General features: G+C 41.9%; 1 protein-coding gene across 1 annotated transcript; it reads left to right on the top strand.

The window, feature by feature from the left end:
- The first annotated feature begins 401 nt into the window (after positions 1-401).
- On the top strand, positions 402-19,921 carry LOC119393448 (glycoprotein antigen BM86-like). Its single transcript, XM_037660475.2, has 14 exons — positions 402-492; positions 905-973; positions 3,890-4,021; positions 4,720-4,848; positions 4,983-5,114; positions 5,198-5,307; positions 6,405-6,457; positions 7,478-7,620; positions 12,830-13,003; positions 14,427-14,531; positions 15,377-15,449; positions 15,614-15,669; positions 18,863-18,950; positions 19,771-19,921. Exons 3-14 carry the CDS (start codon positions 3,904-3,906, stop codon positions 19,805-19,807), a joined length of 1,218 nt encoding a protein of 405 aa, XP_037516403.1. The 5' UTR covers positions 402-492; positions 905-973; positions 3,890-3,903; the 3' UTR covers positions 19,808-19,921.
- The last annotated feature ends 1,516 nt before the right edge of the window (positions 19,922-21,437 follow it).

Genomic DNA, 21,437 nt, shown 5'->3' with positions numbered 1-21,437 from the left:
AGGGTGCAAGGTATAAGTGGTGCAATACGTTACAATTTAAAAATTACTATACTTAGCGCATATAAGCCCATATAACACGCTTTTGAACTTAAAATATGTACACTTAACCTTGAAGTGTGGCTTCGCAGCAGTGCAGGTTTCCCCTGGGTGAGTTGTTTCATGGCACAGCAACCAGACGCTGCAGCGAAACCACCTTTACAGGTGGTTATGTGCAGTCAAATGTATACATATATTCGTTCATTTCGAATACTTCGAAATTTCTAATAATCTAAAATTCGTATCGAAGCGAATTCGAATACTGTAATATTCGTTCGAATATTCAAAACACCCGAATATTCGCCCATCCCTACTTTTTATAGATCTTAAAGAGCGTTCATATTTCAGCCATCGCATGCCTGAACACTACCTTAACCTGTAAGGATGTATGTTTGCTGAAGGAATCACACCGGGACGCCCGCTGTTGCCAAAACTGGGACACCGACCACTGCGAACGTGAGTATAAAGCTAACACAGTTCGCCGCTGTACAAAAAACATCGCGGCCTACGGCGCTGAAATTCAGCGAGATACTTGTTTTGGACACGATTACGTTCGTAGATTGAAAGATATTACTTCTTATCAAGAAGATATGATGTCTGTCGTTTGATTTCTTCAATTGATCATTTACATACGCTTCTTAAACTGTGTAGAACCAAGTGAGGCGCCGGCTTTGAAAAAAGCTAAACAACAGAAAGATCGCGGCGATGTATGATGATTTATCAATGACAACCTTGACTGCGCATAGGTGTCCGAATGTGGAAATTCTCATAGTGAATAATTTTCATCAGTTCGTCTTTTATTAAATTATATAAAACCTCGTTGTTTGATACAACTGATAGCGATAATAAAAATTCTATTGATATTCAGGAACACCTGCCGATGGGTCTTTCTGTCCACCTGGTTACATCGCTGACCCAGACACTAAAGACTGCAAGCGTGAGTAGCCAGCGGTATTTTGCATGCACTAAGCGAGATCTACAAATTTATACATTCCATGTTGTCACAGGATGAACTGCAGTTCTTCTACAATACATCGCTGACGGTACCTTGTACAGGAAGCCAATTATAGAGGTATCCTTAAATCTCAGCACAAATACCTTATAAATGGAACCTAATTGTTTCAAAAGCCGCATATGTTATCAACAAAACTGCCAGACAATGCTGCTTCGCCAATACATCAGATTAAAACGAATTGTGCTGGTAACAAAACAGTCACATAGAAAAAAAATTAATGCAGCTTGCACTATAAGTCACGTAAGGCTGGGTCACAGCAGAGCTAGTGGGCACCTAGCTGGTCCTGGCTTGGCTAGGCTTTTAACCTCTCACCTCTCTCTTTTCCACCCCTTGCTATACTATACTATACTATACTATACTATACTATACTATACTATACTATACTATACTACACTATACTATACTATCTATACTATACTATACTATACTATACTATACTACTATACTATACTATACTATACTATACTATCTATACTATACTATACTATACTATACTATCTATACTATACTATACTATACTATACTATACTATACTATACTATACTATACTATACTATACTATACTATACTATACTATACTATACTATCTATACTATACTATACTATACTATACTATACTATACTATACTATACTATCTATACTATACTATACTATACTATACTATACTATACTATACTATACTATACTATACTATACTATACTATACTATACTATACTATACTATACTATACTATACTATACTATACTATACTATACTATACTATACTATACTATACTATACTATACTATACTACTATACTATACTATACTATCTATACTATACTATACTATACTATACTATACTATCTATACTATACTATACTATACTATACTATACTATACTATACTATACTATACTATACTATACTATACTGGTTAATAGGGGCCGCCCATTTCAGCTTCTCTTGTTAACCATCTGTATAGAGTGTTTGGGCGATGACTAACCACGTGCCGGTTCATGGTAATCATAATTTTCTATCTACGACACACGGCAAACCTCGAGCATGGCAGCTCTGCTGTAAAAAGCGTTCAATTCACTTGGCCCTAAAGCCTGTTAAGGAATGCCCGAACCTACATGAATTGATAATTTTATAGATGGCGCAAACACAGCGCCTGTTTACTGCTGCCGGGATAAATACGTTCACTTTGTGTCACGCAAAGGACGCTCCATAAAAAACGGCAGTAAGGGGAAGATGGAGGCTTGCGATAAAAAAAAAAATTCGTAAACAGGGGGTGGGTGCTCGAGCCGACGTTTCGACAAGTGGACTTGTCTTCTTCAAGGCTGGAACTGATTTCAAGGCTGGAACTGAAATCAGTTCCAGCCTTGAAGAAGACAAGTCCACTTGTCGAAACGTCGGCTCGAGCACCCACCCCCTGTTTACAAAGAGCGCTGGCATTCACAGCACGTGTTCACAAATAAGTCTTAGAAGTGTGCACTAGCTTTGAGATAAACATTCCAGAAGATAAAAGATTGTGCGCGAGCACTACGTTTCGACATCACTTCCCTTTATTGAACCCTCAGTTTTATTTAGCTGCATGCGAGGTCTGCAGTGCTGAGGAATACATCGATCATCTGCTATGCCGCTGCCCTCGATTTGCCTCTGAAAGTGAAAGACGAACTCTTTCTGATGCGATGCGACGATTGGACGATCGGCCGCTCTCCGTGAATATGCTGCTGGAGCACCGTCCCCATCGCTCGGCGGCCCACAAGGCAGTTAAAGCACTTTTGTGCTTCTTAAGGACTACGAGCCTTTGTGAACGCCTATGACTGTTGTACAGTGCCACCGCCACATACGTGTCAGCGCATTTATTGATCATTTCCTTTTAGGGGCGAAGCTCCTTAAGGCGGCACCCGTTCGTCCCTCGTAGTCGTAGTCGTAGTCCGTAACCAGTCTTACGCTTTGACCTCCAAGGTGGTGCCGGTGGGACATTTTTCCTGTGCGTTGTTGAACAATAAAAAATTCGCAGCGGTAGCTAAAAGCCGACTTCTTCTGTCTCTCATTCCCATTAGCAGCCATTCTTTACCTCCAAGGTAGTGCCTGATGAGATTTCTCCTGTGCGTGATTAAACAATAAAAATTTTGTTCAAAACGCCGTTCATTGATGAAATAAACCAACGAAAGACGCCAGATGTTTTGTAAAAGCAAAACGGAAGAACGCCAGATGTTTCTAAAGCAAAAGGAAAAGACGCCAGCTGCTTAACGAAAGACGCCAGATGTTTTCTAAAGCAATGGTTTTCTAAACAATGAAAATTCGCAGCGTACATGTAAAATTAAAGTGAGCTGCAAGTCGTCATAACTCATCGAACCTTTAGTATAAACGCGCCCTATCTCACGTCGGTGATGATGTACTGGGCAGAATTCACGGAAGATTCACGGTTTACCGATGAACCTCCGCAGCTTCGCCCACTCATCATCATTCACTCTGTGGATATGCTGTGATTTTTTTTTCTCGCTCCCCCTCTCTTTGACTCTCCCATCTTTCCACTACCCTTACCTTTCACCCGGCGTAGGGTAGCCAACCGGACTGCTGCCTGGTTAACCTCCCTGCCTTCTCCCTTTTGTGTTCCTTCCTTCCTTTCTCTGCTTTATTTTCTTTTCTAATACCTTAGATGAACTTGTAATTTTTTTAACTTGCCTTTGTTTATGAATTCCAAGCATTTCCGTCTAGAAGACTTATGTCGCATCAAATCTGCATGTTTTGCCACCTCAGCATTTCCATTTTATTTGCTCTTTAGCCTTATGAAAAAATACATATGGACCTGCTAAACTGAGGGATGTCACTAATGCTCTCTTCTAGACGTATGCAGCACAATGCATGCCAAAGATATATGCGATCATGGATGTACGCAGCTGGCTGAAGATAAGGCTGACTATACCTGTGACTGCAGCCCCTCACAGCAACTCGCAAATGACGGCATCTCCTGTGTTGGTAAGTCAAACAGTGTGTTTCAACGCCACGGTTAACTTTAAAAAGGCACGCATTGTACCCGAGGACTTCATTCCGGCCAAATTCGCTAACTGATGCACGTCAAGAGCCGTGTCAAACATTAGAGACGCTATGTGTACGCTTTCAAATGATAATCCTATTGTTGTTGTTTTTTTTTACTTTCATATTTAAGGTCAATAATTTGACTACACTTCTGAATATGTCTGCGCTAAACTATAGCAAATCATACGAGGAGTGCGCCAGGAAAATAGCTTACAAGGCCGGACAGCCGTGTATAATAAAAGCCGCGAGTAACTAAAAGGCTAATTATGACTAGCACTCTTTCAAGCAAGCACCCTAAGGCAAGCGTTTCCCAGCTACGTTAGATTTGATTACGTTAGCTGTAAAATATTTGCTTTCTGCTTTCGGACTACTTTTGATAGCTGGGTAATGAGATGATAAAGACTATGATCACCTTCGCGACAATAGCTTTTTTGGGCCCATAATCAAGAAAGCGCTCTCCTCTAGAATTCTTAAAATACATTTAAGCCAATCCTTATGCTGCACATACCACTACCAAGCCTCAATGTTCAATTGCAAGGGGCATTTGCGAACGAAAGGCTTCGCAAAATAGGACAATGGTCTTGATATAGAATGTGTACCGTTTTTATAGTATCTTTTACTGAATTTTATTATTTAAGAGAGAACGAAATGTCGTGAAGAGGACGTCATCAAATGCGAGAGTGAACAAAAAACATGCTTCTACGACAAAGGAAAGGCAGTGTGTCTTTGTCCAGACTACACCGTAGAAATTAACGGCACTTGCATTGGTAAGTGTACCGCAAGTCCTGACGCCTGTCATCTCGAATTCCAATCACGCACAAAATTTTTCACCCAGTGCGTGTTTTTCTGAGGTACACCAGCACATGAAAGTGTACACACGGGTTTTAAAATTTTATTTCAGACTCATGCACATCAGCAAAACAAAGCGAGTGTTCATCCATCTTCGGGGAATGCAAGATCGAAAACCATAACGAGACGTGCTCGTGCATTCCGCCCCTTCGTTGGCATGACGACGAAAAGAAGTGCTTTTTAGGTGAGAATGTACGCCGATTTTTCTCGCCGATTCATTATTGCTCATGTCCCTGACTATTCTTATTCATGTTTCTTTGCCTTCAGAGAAGATACATAAGTACGTTACCAGCTTTCGAGTGAACGATACAAACTCTCCGAGTGCAGAGTACGCTGCTGGTGATTGCGGTGACAAGCACGACATGGTGGAGCAAGCGGTACGTGAGCCAGATGTTAAGTGTCCTGCTGTCGCAACACATGCCAATGCGTGAACTAGCATTCATTTAAACTGGCTTTACCGGGCTACATATAGCACAGATATTCGTAAGTCCACAATACTTCTTGTACCGACGAATCTATGCCTCTACAAGCACAGCTACAACTTTTTCTTAGATATAATACTTTGCATAGTTCTATTTCATTCGATGTTAAAGTGATACCGTGAATGTTTGTTTGAAAGAGTCAATATAATGTGCAGATGCTACATTTGAGGGCCGTCTGTGATAACAAATATATTTCGAGCTATATGAAGTGCTTGCAAAGAGACACTCTTGAAGAGTTGGTGCGGTGTATGCTGAACATTTTTCGACGCAAAATAATTGCACCCGAGTAGGACACACGCGCGCAACCACACACACGCACACACACACACACACACACACACACACACACACACACACACACACACACACACACACACACACACACACACACACACACACACACACACACACACACACACACACACTCGCTAAGCTTTATTATGGCAACTTATTTCATGGTGGTAGCGATATAGCTAGGAGTGGGTGCACTTTTTCTCGAACACGAGGAAACACAAAAAGCGCATATCGTGACAATTCCCGTTTCCTACATTACACTGATCCTTTGTGATTTATACTACTTATAAGTGAAATAAACATCAAGAAATGTAATTTGATTGTAAGTGAAATAAACATGAAGAAATGATTTATACTACTTATAAGTGAAATAAACTCCAAGAAATGTAATTCAGCGTCCTCTACGCTTTAAAGCCTAATTATGGGTGAAATCCGCGTGGTTATAGATTTCTGTGCATATATAAGTGGCGCAAAAAATATCAAATTTCTGCGAAAATCGGAACAACGAACATGGACTTGCAGAGTCGCGACAGCATAGGACACGCTCTGTTGACTGTTGACTACTTTGTCAATATGACAGGAGCTTGGTGCCACACTCGCTGTCCTTGTTTCAGCTTAATGTTCGAATAACATTGAAGACCCATACAGAGAAACATAGATTACAAGTTACCAGTACTTCTTGCATTGTGCTTTTGCAGATGCAGATAGTGTACGGAGTTTCGCTGACTGGCGTACGCATTCTTCAGTGTTCGTGAGTAAAGACTTCTTTTTCTCCCCTTCAAATGGCGCACATCATCCCGCGTAGTTAATTTGTTTTCTTTTATTTGTTTTGCTATATATTTTAGCTATCAGTTTCAAGATCAGTCAGTTAATACCAGTACTACAAGTGCTGAAACACATATCCCCGTTCCTTCATTTTATTGCGGTTGCAATTATGTGTACACTCCAGGCGCATTTTTGCCGTTGCCGTAAGGTCGCATTTAAAGACCAAGGGCGATACCATCACCCGGCGCGTCGTATGCTCAATGTGCGAGTGAAAGCGCGCAAGGGCTGCCGACGATCGCAGCTTAAGGGGTGAGAAAACGCGCCGACCGTCTTCAGTCTCGCGAAAGGTCCATGAGGAGTCCCTGAGATGGCGGCTGCGTGGCTCCGACAGGAACTGCGTACTTTGACCGGCGCACATTGAACAGCGTGCCTTGAACAGCAGACGGCGCGTAACTTTGTACATGCCGTGTTCTCACCGCTCGGTTTCGCTGAAGCGATAGACAGCCCAAACGTAGCTTCGCTCGCTGGAGCAGCCGCATTTCCTTACGGAAATGTTTTGCTGAGTCACGCCAAGTAGGATGCTAAAGAAGTTAGCTGCTAGCCTTATTTCGTCGAACACTTAAATTTGGTGTTGTGGCATTCATTGCTTCGTCCTTGCGGCGCAACTGCGAGTTTGAAAAATTTTATGCCGCTGCTATTGTTATGGTAACGGCACGTCATTTACTTCGCTCTCTTACGTCACATATAGAAAATGTGCAACAGAGAGCATTGTCTCTTTAAGAATATCCAATATGTGGAGATACAACTGCCGGCGTTAGACGAAACACATCGCTGCACATAAATTTCATCGTTATATTTTTTTCGGTGCAGCAGCGATGACCAACATTACCTCCAATTGCGTACTGCAGCGAACACTTACATAAATCATTCGTAAGCTAGGATCTCTATGTAGACGCTCCCTTGCATAGTCATACACTTCCTTCATTAGTCATTTTCACGCCAACAGTGATGAGTACAAGGTTGAGCTCAACTTTGGAAGCGAACCCCCCGGTGTACTGCTTGACAAAATCCGCACCTGTGAGCATCCCGACGGAAATGATGACTGCTTCTTCCCGCCAGCTCTGCACATCGTCAAGGACAGTGTCTCCGGTAGGTGACCTGCGAAGCAGCAAGCAATGAGACATCCTTGTTTTTGGGGTTGATAAGAATATTATGCAAAAATATTGATCAAGCAAAACACAGTACAGTCACCGATAATCTAAACATCGCAAACAAAGTAAAAGCGACAATGACGTTGCGCAGTCCAGTTTCCTCGGATCTGATCCTGATGTTTCTCATAAAAAACTACAACAGGGAACTCTATTCCAAGTGTCTACTGGAGTTTCTGTATCACATTTGAAGGAATGGTGGGTCACCTGTGTACTATGCTAAACTTCATCCTTCTTGCTTCAAGAGGCTTTATATGGTGTTGTAAATGTAAAATTTAGAAATTATTCTGCGTGCGCTCGATCTCATGTACCTGCCACCCACATAAAATGTAGTTCTCTGGAAATTTACTTAAATTGTAGGTTTTCCGTGTCTCTTCTTTCAATGCCTGTGAGTTCATGAGGCTGGCACAGGCCTATTAGGAAAAGATGTTATGTCTGGTTTTTTAAATGCGACGCATTTCTTAGCGAACCTCAGAAACTTTGAGCTTTTCTATCTATCTATCTATCTATCTATCTATCTATCTTCTACTATCTATCTATCTATCTATCATCTATCTATCTATCTATCTATCTATCTATCTATCTATCTATCTATCTATCTATCTATCTATCTATCTATCTATCTATCTATCTATCTATCTATCTATCTATCTATCTATCTATCTATCTATCTATCTATCTATCTATCTATCTATCTATCTATCTATCTATCTATCTATCTAGCTATCTATCTACTATCTATCTATCTATCTATCTATCTATCTATCTATCTATCTATCTATCTATCTATCTATCTATCTATCTATCTATCTATCTATCTAGACACCTACGTCTGGGTGCTCTCGTGATCGCATCCTTAGTTTGGCGTAGACCAGAATTGGCATGGGAGGGTAAGAGGGTTTGACGAATATGACTGTCTGGTCATGACATGAATGAAGTGAAAATCCAATGGCGTACGTCGTCAAAACCTCTCCTCCAGACACGTGTGGCACATACCCGTATACCACAGGTCACGGTAAGCGGGTATGCGCCGCAGGTGATTGAAAGTTTTTATCTGCCCAGGAACGGCGAGAACAGACATTGGTCATTTAAATGCGATAGCGTTAAAAAAACCGACATCGGCAGCATTAACCCGACGAATGCGAAGAATACAAATCAGGATTCTAGCAGGAATTCAACCCAAGCATTCTGCGTGGCAGCCAGGTATTCTACCACAGAGCCACGCCGTGTCTTGAAACTTCTTTCGAAAAAGACCCCATGCAGGTCTAATGTTGGCGCAACGTCAATTGTGGTTACTGTGCTTCTATCTAATTTTATAACAAACATTGCACATTTATGCCATATATATGATACAGGCGTCCCGCCGGGTTAACGTCAATTAAGCTTCCAGTGTTGGCTCCGCTTTCATAGAAGTCTAATAAACATAACATTTGTATTGCTATGATTCAGCAAGCTATATTCAAGCGCTGCTTGACCCCAAAGGAATACGCTAACGAAAGTTACGTATGATATTCACATCATCGCACCGTAATGTGCACTTCGTTTCGATAATGCCATAAGTTACCCTTTAAACGCCAGTGTCGTCGACGTGCCTGGTAAAGCCACGATGGGCACACAACTACAACGCTTAGAAAAACACGTCGATGCACCTCGTAACGTTTCGCTCAAAGACAAAAAATGCAGTATAAACAACTACTCACTGCTTGTTTCGCATGAAACCGATTCTCACAAGGCGTGGGATCTGCCGAATTTTTAAAGATGTTTTTGTTACTTCAACTACCGAGACAGTCACGTACGTTTGATGAGCTCCCTACGAAGTTAAATATCTAATTTAGTCAATACTTCGATTTGATGATGTTCTGCAACCTATTGTTTTCTTCAGTAGATTAAGCTTTGTATATTACGGCATCGCTTATTCTTTCACTGTTCCATAAAATGACGAATGCATTTCATCACATTGGTAGCATACCTCCCAATATCTTCTATTCCTGCATTATTATCAAACCAGAATTTAAAAGTAAGACAGCTTTTCTACATGTTCATACCATCGAGCGCAACATTTGTACCTCCGAAGAAAAGCACTGGTTGAAACAAAAAAACAAACAAACAAAATTTAGGACATTGAGCTCCGTGTTATGACATGAGAACACAGACGCGAGGTACAACACTATCTATACACTATGGAACAAGATTTTCATAACACCATTGCTACAAAACAAGAAGCCAGTTATGTGAGCATATAACAAGCAATAATAATAATAATAATAATAATAATAATAATAATAATAATAATAATAATAATAATAATAATAATAATAATAATAATAATAATAATAATAATAATAATAATAATAATAATCAATCAATCAATCAATCAATCAATCAATGATTTATTTAACGTGCCCAGGAACAACCGTAAGGTCTTTGTGCTGGCGCACGCAAAAAAAAAACAATAAAAATAAACAATACAATACAGACAGTTTTCAGAAATAAAAAGAGCAAAAACACGTAGACAAAAAGAAATGAACACAAAAGGGGAGGAGTAAAATAAGACAACACGAGATATATTGACGGGGCACAAAAAATTAGATTGCATATATACAACTATGTGGAAAGACTGAGAAGGGAAGACTTTGTACATTGTGCCACACTATGTCAAAACAGTGCAAAGCTCGGATAAAAACAATGATTGTGGGCTATGAAAAACGCCAAGATCAAGAAAATTAACATTATAGAGACTTTGTATTCTGTGAACGGTAGAGTGTTGGAAGAAGCAGGCGGGTACATGAAACGGTCTGTTCTCTCTGGTTAACTTACGCGGAATTCGAAAATTTACACAATTGAGAAGTACAGGGCAGGATATGATACCGTGGACTAGCTTGTAAAGAAATAAGAGATCAGACCGATTTCGTCGGCAGTGAAGTGATGGCAGTGATAATAATTCAGCAGTACTTGAACGAGATCCAGAGTCATTTTTAGCAAAGCGATGGTTATATATGCTGAGGAATTTTTTCTGGACTCGTTCAATGGTGTTACCGCTGGATTGAGCAATGCCATTCCATATCACGGACGCATACTCAAGTTGCGGAAGACATATTGCCGTGTACAATTTGTGTAGGGCCATGGGAGACCTGAATTCTCGAGATATTCTACAAACACATCCGAGAAAACGAAGGCCCCGCATAGCAGCACGCTTAACGTGAGAAGAAAAGTTTAACGCGCTGTCAACAACAACACCAAGATCACTGATTTCATAAACCTTGCATAACGGCACAGAATTGACAGAGTATTGAAATGACACGCTAGATGTTCTGCGAGTGATAGACATGAATTTTGTCTTCGAGGTATTCAGAGAAAGGTTATTACCGTCGCACCATTCGGAAAAAGAGCGCAAGTCTGACTGCAGCAAGCGACAGTCGTTAACTGAATGAATTTCCTTAAAAATCTTGATGTCATCGGCATACAAGAGGAAAGAAGAATTACGAATGGCAAAAGAAACATCATTAACGTAAATTAAAAATAGGAGTGGGCCTAATACCGACCCTTGAGGGACCCCACTAGTCACTTTATACAAAGGAGACGTTTGGCCATTTACGGCAACATAACAATATCTATTGAGCAGATAGCTCTGCAGGAGATTCACAACTGACAAGTCAACGTCAAAGTGCGCAAGTTTAACCATAATCAGCGTGTGGCTGACTACGTCAAAAGCCTTGCTCAGGTCACACTAAATTACGTCAACCTGTCCTCTCCGAGAATTAGGTGTGGAGATCTGCGTCATGAAACTAGCAAGATTTGTGGTAGTTGAGCGGCCAGCGAGAAAACCATGTTGATTAGGAATCAGTGAGTTTTTCACACTAAAAGACAATATGCCGTGAAGAGCCAGCTCGAAGATCTTTGATGTGGCACATAGTAGAGAAATCGGGCGATAATTAGAAGCATCTGTTTTAGAGCCCGACTTAAATACTGGAAAAACACGAGCAGTTTTCCACATGCTTGGAAATGTGGAAGTGTCCAGGCAGTTATTAAATATCGTAGTTAGTACTGGGACAAATATACTACCATAAGCTTTTAGTATGGCGGAGGGGATGCCATCTGGCCCACATGATAAGGATGGCTTTAAGCGCTTAATGCATTCGGAGATAAGATTTTCATCCAGCGACAAAGCATTGGATGAGCTAACCGCCTTGGGCTGTTGTCTGATATCAGTGCTAGAGTCTGAGGCCTTATAAACGGATGAGAAATGCGTGGCAAAACAGTCAGCGACGGCATGCACTTCTACCCCATTTGAGTCCAGTAGTCTGAAGGACTCTCCGTTTTTGCTGGACCGTTTACGTACATACTTCCAAAACTCAGCCGGCCTGTCAGAGGCGCTTTTTTCTAAGAATTCAATATACGAACTATTATCCCGTTTATATAGGCGTTTAGAGAGAGTTCGAAGGAAGCTGAACTCTTCCTTCCACTCGCTGGATGGAGAACATTTAGATTTCCTGTGTGCGTGATCTTTATGCTTCAGTGCACTGATAAGTTCAGATGAGAACCAGTGGGGATATTTACGTTGTTTAGGTGTATATTGGGGAATAAAATTACGCATGCTGCTCAGTACAAGCTCCGTAAACCGATCAACCTGCTCATCAACATTTGGTTTGTCAGTAACCTGTGACCACTCAACGGTGGACAAGTGATGATAGAGGCCCGTGTAATCACCTCGCTTGAAGGCAAATCTCGGAGATTTGTTTACGTAACTGCTGAAGCTTGTTGTTTCGGCTGATGCGGATAATCTAATCTAATCTAATAATAATAATAATAATAATAATAATAATAATAATAATAATAATAATAATAATAATAATAATAATAATAATAATAATAATAATTGTAGGGGTTTGACGTCCCACAACCACGATATGAATAATATGAGGGAAGCTGTGGTGGAGGGCTCTGGTTTTTTGACCATCTGGTTTTCGTTAACGTGCACATAAACCTAAAGTGCACGGGCCTCTAGCATTTCGCCTCCATCTAAATGAGGCCTCCACGACCGTGATTTGAACCCCACCACATTCACTACATCACTAGGACGAAATAAAAAGCAAGCTTATTCACGCGTCTTTTATGTCTCTTATTGTGTTTTTTGCCCTTGCCATTCGTAGATGTCAAAGAGGAAGATCTCTGCGAAACTTACCTTACTGACAACCTAAACTATCTGAAAGGACTCTACGTGTGTAAAAAAGAAGATAATGGACGTTATGCCCTGCATTGCTCGGAAAGATACCAAGCCATGGCGTCTTTCAGCCAGGGCATGCTGGATATCGACATATGCACAGGTGAGACTACGCATGTAATTTCTCCACATTGCTTTGTTGCTCTGTATAATCGCATTCGAAGAACTAAGGTGTAATCGCTCTACTACGTACGCAACTTTTTATGAGCTACCGTCACGTTAGATGCCCTTGCGAACATATAACGTAGTTCCTCGTCTGTATAAATAGATTGTGAGTGAGGTGTTCATGCCCTGTTTGTTCGAAGGATAGAAAAGGTGAAAAAACGGTGTCATTTCCAATGGCGGACGTCGTGACCGCCTTATAAGGGCAAGTATCGTCATGGTTGCAGGAAAGCAGCTAGCAGTGCACAGCATTCCTATGTGGCTTCCTTAACACCCATCGACTGGCCAATATGCTTTCGAGCGAGGTCTCGCCTATTAAGCGCGACGCAGCCGATGGTCCACCAACGTGTTGGCTTTCACTATTTTGCAGACTCTTTTTAGTAATCTTCTGGTGACGGCCTCCCCGTCTCCTCGTTCTCTTACGACAACCAGTGCTTGCCTTTACATATAATGATATGCGCTGTGGACTTAAAGTTGATTTCGAACATTCTGGAGCTATATATACGGCCGGTACTTGACATTGCCGAAAAAAGCAGTGAATGCGTTGCTGCGGTTGCTCAATACGGCCTGAATCGATCTGCCACCTTTCAGAAGTTCGTGATGAGCGCCTCTCAATATGGTTTCGGCTGTTGCTTTCGCCTAACCTTCGTTCTTACTTTCAATTTTTTTTATACCTTTAGTTTCCATACTCCTGCGCAGGCTAGCAGACCAAGTGTGCCTAGTCCGTGCCCGTAGTTTCTTCTGTCTGTGTCACATACGTTGTGAAAACAGTACGACACACAAACAAAGTGGACGTTCGATTTTATATGTTTGTCTATTCTTTCAAGATGCTACAGTTCAATATCGGCGAGGGCTACAACGAGTGGCAACCTTCAGTGTGATCTCCAACTGTGCACTTACTTAGTCTGGAGTTTATTTTATGGAATTGGCTGAACGCATTTTAAAGGACACAAATTAAGCTGTGTGTATAAGTAAATACCATGTGGCAATTTAAAAATAAGTATACGTAACCGTGCACAGGAACACAATAACTTACTGGTACTATTGACGTTATATGCACTGCGTAAACCTCAGTAGGCTAATCGCGTGGATTTTCTATTGTACAGGTTACTGGGATTCGCGCTGTGCAGATTACTCACTGTAAGCTGTGCTGCCTCAAAAACAATCGGCAGAACACGGGAAGCTGGTGTTTCGTGTTACTCTCGTTCCTATTCACCGCACCAATAAAGCACAGATCTCACAATTACTAAATCACTTTTACTTTATATTGAAGCAGCGCAAACAAGGACGAAGTTAGGCTGACACAGGAAGCGTTTTACAAGGTTTACGTGGAATACGCCTATTTAAACAATCTCACTTTTCAGAGCAAAAATGCGAGCTCTACTGCACGGGTCCGGAACGTCAGTGCGTGGAAGGGAAATGCGTGTGCCACGTGAACTATTACAAGAACGCCGAGGGCGTGTGTGTCCGTGAGTATCCGGCCAGTGCCTTCCTTTTGATTCATTGTCGTTGGAAACCGAAGTCAGCGCGAAGCTGTATATGCCAGCTGAAACACCGTTACATCTATCATATTTTTCTTAGTTAAGGAAAACAGCACCGCGGTATTAACAGGGTATTACTATCGAGCAAACTATTGCGGTTGATATTATAGTTCATAAATGAGCACCAGACAAAATTGTGCAAATTAGCGAAAGCCCCGAGTCTGACCAGCACAAGACGGTAGACGTCATTCATTAAGTGAAAGTAAAACAAAAGCGGCACCAACTACTGTCGCTATCCTTATTTCCATTATCCATTTTGTATTATACATTCTTGCAATGATGTTCAGTTCAAAACAAGTTCATTCCTGCTCAGTAAGCTTTCAAGCCTGCGTCGTGACGTGACCAAATAATAAAATTGTGGCTGGTATCATCTACAACCAACCTGCTCTGCCGGTAGCCATTTCATGCTTAGATCTACTCTCGATTACGTGAGAGCCAGCCATTTCTTTACTTATGTCGCGGCACTTGTTAACTGTATGTTAGAACATGATAGCGTAGAACCTCCCTTGTACTTAAGTATTCTTGTTACCGAAAAAGACGGAAAGAATAACTATCCTCGCGTGGCCCGAAATTCCTTGTATATGTAACTCACAATGCTCAGACTTTGCGAGCGTGAGAAGTTCATTGAGAAAGAGAATGCAAAAAAGCTGTCATTGCGACGTAAGTAATATGAGTGGCCTTTTTGTTATGTGAGAATGAATGATGAGCAGGCTTTCTGGGGCATAGTATAGTGCGAAGCACTAACTTTGGCATGTTGTATGTTCTATTTGCAGCTCAGTGCTCTAGGAAACCATGCAAAAATGGTGGCACTTGCGAAACTGGAGTGAAGACATCCTTCTACTGCAGGTAAATGGCAGCTCGCTCTCGAAAATTAAAACGCATGTGCTTTATTTGCCTTTAAACAAGAGTTACCATGCAAATCTGGTCAATTAATGTAGCATTCAGATAAGTTAAATGATCAGTAACCAATCTAATGAATCTAATGAATATAATGAACTATACCTTTGCAGTTGTCCACCGTACTTCACGGGGCCGACGTGCGAAATTCCATTTCAAGCATACGCTGGTAAGCACCAGAAAATTGTTCCGCAATGTTATCACCGTTGCAGTCGCATCTACACCGCTCTTTATATAGTGGATATGCCTTCTTAACTGAGCTAGGAACTTTGTGTTCTTTATCTATATATGGTATGTTAAAAACAAAGCTTCGCAAATAGTGAGTCAGACGTCCAGCAACAACGACACATCACATGTACATGAAATGAATGTCAGTTTCTTGTTACTTTAAGCATAAAATGCTTCACTGAGAAAGATTCCCTTAACATTCACGATTCCTGCAAAGCTACTTGTGCTTCCTGAATTCAATTATGTAGTGATACATTTATATCAGTCACCCAGGTACATCCGCCGCTTCTTGCTTTATGTCTGGTTATTGCAAATACTGACGCAACAAAATGCAGGAGATAGCGAAACGGATAATGAAGAACCCTACCAATTATAGTTTAGAGCACAAATGTACTTCGCACGTAAGCATATAACAAACCCAATCGATCGTGCAGAACAGTGATGAAGCCCTTGAAAAAGTTACTTATAGAAGCACCGTATAATTTTGAGTTCTTTGTTGCAAAAAAAAAAAAAAACTCGCTTTTTGATGCTTGCACTATCTCTAAGTGAATGCAACCTTGTATCCTTCACTCTAAGAAAAAAGTCAAAAGAGGGTCATGGAACCGCGACTCTCTTCGGGTGTCCATCTGACCCCTTTTGGAAGGTACAGGCAGAGAAAAAGAGTTCGCATTTGGGAAGGAGTCACTGGACCCTCCTGAAGCGCGTTTCGATTGGCTTCGCTATACGGAAGAGCCGCCGTATACGCCATACATATCGCACGCTCGCCCTTTGGCGCCGTTGTGGCGCCTTGCTCGCCAACGTAGTCGGGATTGGCGCCGGGGTGGCGCGCCGCTTTCCTCTCTCAGTCGTCTGAGTCTCTCAGTCTCCTGGTCTATTGGAATGCGTTGCGTGGTTGCGTAGGTTGCGTGTCTTCGGTGGTGTTGACGCCGGCTCGAGCCGTACACGAAGTGACGCTTGGAGGGCGAAATATTCATGGAGCTGCGGACACCGACAACGGCCGCCAGTTAACGGTGAGTGTACTGCTTTCGTAGGTACTAATTATACAGCTTTAGCTTGGCGTCTGCAGCAGCTCTGCGGAACCTGCCAGCCATTTCCAACAGTAGCCTGTATCCGCGAGGCTGTTGCGGATGCCCAATTAAAGCTGTCAGTTAACGAGTTGCCACCGTTATGCGCGTTGCTGTACAAGCTCCCATAAAGTGAGCGATGGAAAAATAATCGAGGGTCATTTCTTGCTGATCGCACGTCGTGTCTGCACTACTGAAGGTGCAAGATGTCGTTTTGAGATGCACTTTAGTCTACTTCATAATAACATTTCCATCGACCTTGAGTGTGCAGCGTGCTTCCACGCGTGGGAACGTGGAAAAAAAAAGCCTGCGTACAGAACGCTCAGACGCACTATATGTAATGGTTTTTGTTGGCTTAAAGACGGTAGTTTGAGGTGCAGATATAGTACGGTGGCTTCCAGAACGTACGCGGTAGTCATTCAAGTTGGACACGCCTCGCCGGTAAAGTGAAAAAGCTCTAGAATTTCGACGGCGCGCGTTGTTGCGGCCGCCGGCGCGCACTCTTTTCCCTCGTTTCTGTTTGCTGTTTTCGTGGTTTGCATACACCGCGATGACGTTGGGCGCTATAACAGAATCGAATGAGTGTACGTGATTGTAGGAGTTATGTGCGCTAATTCTAGCATATGACATGTCTGATCTCGACGTATAGACGTCGTACGCACGCGCTGGGTGTCATTCGGGCCCTAGTACTCGCATCTGTTTATCTGAGTATTTAAGGATGGGTTATTTTTGTAAAACATGCGGTCAATAACCGCTCACGGCATGCCCCTGGCTGCCGGAGGATGTGCTTTGTTGTTTTGTTGTTAGCCTTTATTATGTCTGTGTGAACCACTTATTGTGTACGTTTTGCAAACCTTTACTGCAATTTAATTTTCTCATCGTAATATCACGTTCTGCTTTTCAGATACCGTTTTTCATGTGCTCACGCTGGACAGGAGCGACAACCTAGCAAGCCACAAGTCTGGTGCCTCAAGCCGTCACCACTTTTTGATTTATTCTTAATCACAAGGAATAAATATGGAAACATGATTGCGATTTCTGCTGTTCATTTAGCACCATATGACACTGTGCACATCACAGTCACACATTTTAGTTGGCTATACTCATAGAAGCATGTAAATGAGGAATACCCAAACTTCTTAATTGGAAATCACAGACCATCTTTTCGCGCTTTCTATATAACTTTGCTGGAAAATATGTGTTGTTTTGACGAGTTGTATTAAAATAATGCTAAAACTGAATTATTCTTTTATTACAGTCGCTGGGCAGAACGGCAAGTATTATTGGACTTGCTTAAAATGAATACTCCACTATTTTCAACAGTAGTCGCGCAAAAGTAGAGCAAGGATCAAATGAGTAGCTTAAAGTACTTGTGGAGTCGCTTGATGCTTCGGTGTGGGTCCCTTGACCCCCCTAGCAGCGTTACCGGCAAGAGTCGTCTGACTCCCTATAAGTGGTAACGTGATCCTCCCGATGAGAGTCTTAGCACTCTTCCTAGAGGGTCAGGGGACTCTCCTAGAGCGAGCTGACCCTGACCCACCAAGAGAGTCACCGTGACTATTTAAAGAGAGTCCTATACGTGGCAAGTCAACTCTCCGAAAAGAGTCACGCATACTCTTTTTTTTCTTAGAGTGTTGTGGTACAAAGCATGAGTCGCCAGGAGACCGTTGTTTTACTTGATAGCAGCGCAAAAACAATTCGCAGCGACAGTTCTGGCGTAACTTAATTGATTTTATAAAAACATCTAACAAAATATTTGGTCGTCTGCTAAATCACTAGAGTAAGATTACATTACATTATCTATGTGTGCTTGTTATGTATGCGCGTGAGCACATTATGCCGTGTTTGTGCCCGCGATTCCCACTTGCGCCAAAGATGGCGGTTACTACTCGGAACTGCGTATATATATAGTCTTATGCCTGAAGCTCAGCTACTAAAAGTGTTGTTGAGTCTGGACGATTACTTTGGAATTGTATTTGCGTGGCGATCGAGCAGATCAAAGTAGTCTTCACTGATCTTTAAACGTGTGGCAGCTAATTATTATTTCGGCGTATTTCGGTACCGTTACAGACACACAGAAAAAGCTGACTGCAGTGGGCGTTGTTCTGAGTGTGCTCATCGTGATCTGTATTGGTGCCGCAGCCGTTGTTATACGACGGTGAGTGTCTCTTTCGCGATACGCGTGTGTGGCTGTGATTCGAAATATCGTGGAGCAGTGGTTCTCAAATGGGGTTCCACGGGAGACCCATTTAAATAAAAGCCACGTACTTCACGCTGCATAATGTGTTGTGAACTCTCCCCCCCCTCCCCCCACCCGACCCGATCTTTCTCTCACTGCAAGGGGTACCTCACCTATTCCACCGGTGCACAGGGGTCCCCGAAAATTTATGACTGAGAAACAATGATTTTTTTTAGTTTTGAAAGTGAATGTTTAGTCATTTTTTTATTTTAAAATAGAGGCGTCGTGGCAAAAGGTTATACAGCCTGAAGACATCCCGGTCATTCGTAACGCTGTAGATAACTTGCGAAAGCATTTAACAAAAAAAAATATTACTATGCATTATGCAAGCACATAAGCAGGATTACGTGTAAGTGGGCATGCGCCAAATTTGTACAGTAATTAGACTATGTAACAAGATTGTGCATACCTTTGCACTTTGCACCTTTGCAGATCATATTTTTACAGGAATACGAAAGTATCAATCATAAAACTCAAACCTGACATATTGCATGTAAATGAAAGCTGCCTATAATGGAGCAAATATACGTAGTAAATATTTAATTCAGTTTGTTTGATTAAAACTGCTTTCAATAGCAGTTTTGAAACGCCTATGCGGAAAGCGATATTCAATTTCAAAGGAAAATCGATTTGTGAACGCAGGAATTTGTAGCTTAGCCCTGTAATGTGTATTTGCATTCACTGCATTTGCATTCAAATGAGTTAACCCTAGTCGATGCATTTTCTGTGTTTCTTTCAGAATAAAGAACAGGAACTCACCATGCGAGGAGATGTAACATAGTACGAAAAAGACATTCTCGGAAACAAGGCATCCAAGTCAAGTCAAGGCACGTATGATACGTGCTGGATCTCAACCGCAGCACCATGCTCACGATAATAAACACAATTTTGTGTCATTTGGGAAGGACATGTCATTGTATCAAATTTGCACACATCCAAAACCATATAATTTATGCTTTATCGGGCTTTGGACGAGGTATCAAAATGTTAAACACTTCGAACCATTCTATTATGCAGGATTTCAAAGTAGGGTAGCATAATGCACAACAAGAAATAATAATATCCGGGGTTTAACGTCCCAAAACCCCCATATGATCATGAGAGGCCGTAGTGGAGGGCGCCGGAAATTTCGACCACCTGGGGTTCTTTAACGTGCACCTAAATCTAAGTACACGGGCCTCGAACATTCTCGCCTCCAAATGCACAACATGAAAGGGAATGAAAGACCATAAATATTATCAGTGTTTCTTTGAAAATTGGCTCAAGAATATCGTTCGAAGTCGTCCTGTTCTACAGGTGGTGATGCCTTCACACAAGCAGAGTACGCATGCATTTATTGCAGCGAGAGCCTTCGAAGTTTACCCGTTATGGCACTTTCCTGCAATCTAAGGGGAAAAAAACGAGTCCCTTTTGACGCCTTTCGGGGACTCTTCACTTGCCACGTATATGACTCTCTTTAAAGAGGCACGTCAACTCTCTTTTGAGATCATTATACTCTCTTAGGAGAGTCGTGTGACCCACAAAAGAGTTAACGTGTCTCTTTAAAGTGAGTCACGTGGCAAGTCAAGACTTCCCGAAAGGAGTCACACATACTATTTTTTTTTCTTAGAGTGAGTAGTTAATTTGTCACTATCTTCATATGAGCTTATTAGTCGCATTTAAACCATACTGCTACAAAAGCGATGGGTTCATTTACAGCGAGGTTAAGAAACCGGTAGGCAAAATACAAGGGACAGTCAGATGCTGCCGATGACCAAATCCCTCGAGCAATATATTAGCTGAAGGCGCAATGAACAGCAGGAAAGTGCCGGTCTTTGAAAACGCACTCGTTCGCAGCTGCTCCACTCAGACTGGGTAAAAAATTCGAGTGGTGGCACTGCGAACGAGTGGTTTTATTAAAAAAAAGCGAATCACGCATTTTATAAAAAAAAAGCGATCTCACGATGAGTGTGGAACTCAATCAGTCAGCGAGCGGACAGTATATAAATACGACCTTCATACGCCACGCATGACCTCTATGCTTACCAGACTGCGCGTTAAGCGTACCGGTAGCAAGCAATAAGTAGTAAGTGTCGGTAGTAAGCGGTGCGAAAGCAGGCTCGATAATCCAAATCGATGACGTAAAACCTCGGAGCAAGTGTCAGTGAAGGGGTGGTTATCGCATAGAAATATTGGTAGACAACTGAATCACTGGGCTGATATTCAGTAATACAATGTCGCCTTTACAACAGCCGGTAGCCAACATTTGTTATCAATAAGTCAACATTCAGTCAACAGTGGAGGAGACCAGGAAGATTTAGCCAACAATAGCCAATTGGCCTTCAACATAACCAAAAACCTTGCCATCATTTTACAACATTAGCCAACATTAGTCATCATTAAAACAAGATAGAATCAACAGTGGAG

The sequence above is a fragment of the Rhipicephalus sanguineus genome, chromosome 5 (assembly GCF_013339695.2).
Source record: "Rhipicephalus sanguineus isolate Rsan-2018 chromosome 5, BIME_Rsan_1.4, whole genome shotgun sequence".
Classification (NCBI taxonomy): domain Eukaryota; kingdom Metazoa; phylum Arthropoda; class Arachnida; order Ixodida; family Ixodidae; genus Rhipicephalus; species Rhipicephalus sanguineus.
This window is presented reverse-complemented; position numbering and strand designations above follow the sequence as displayed.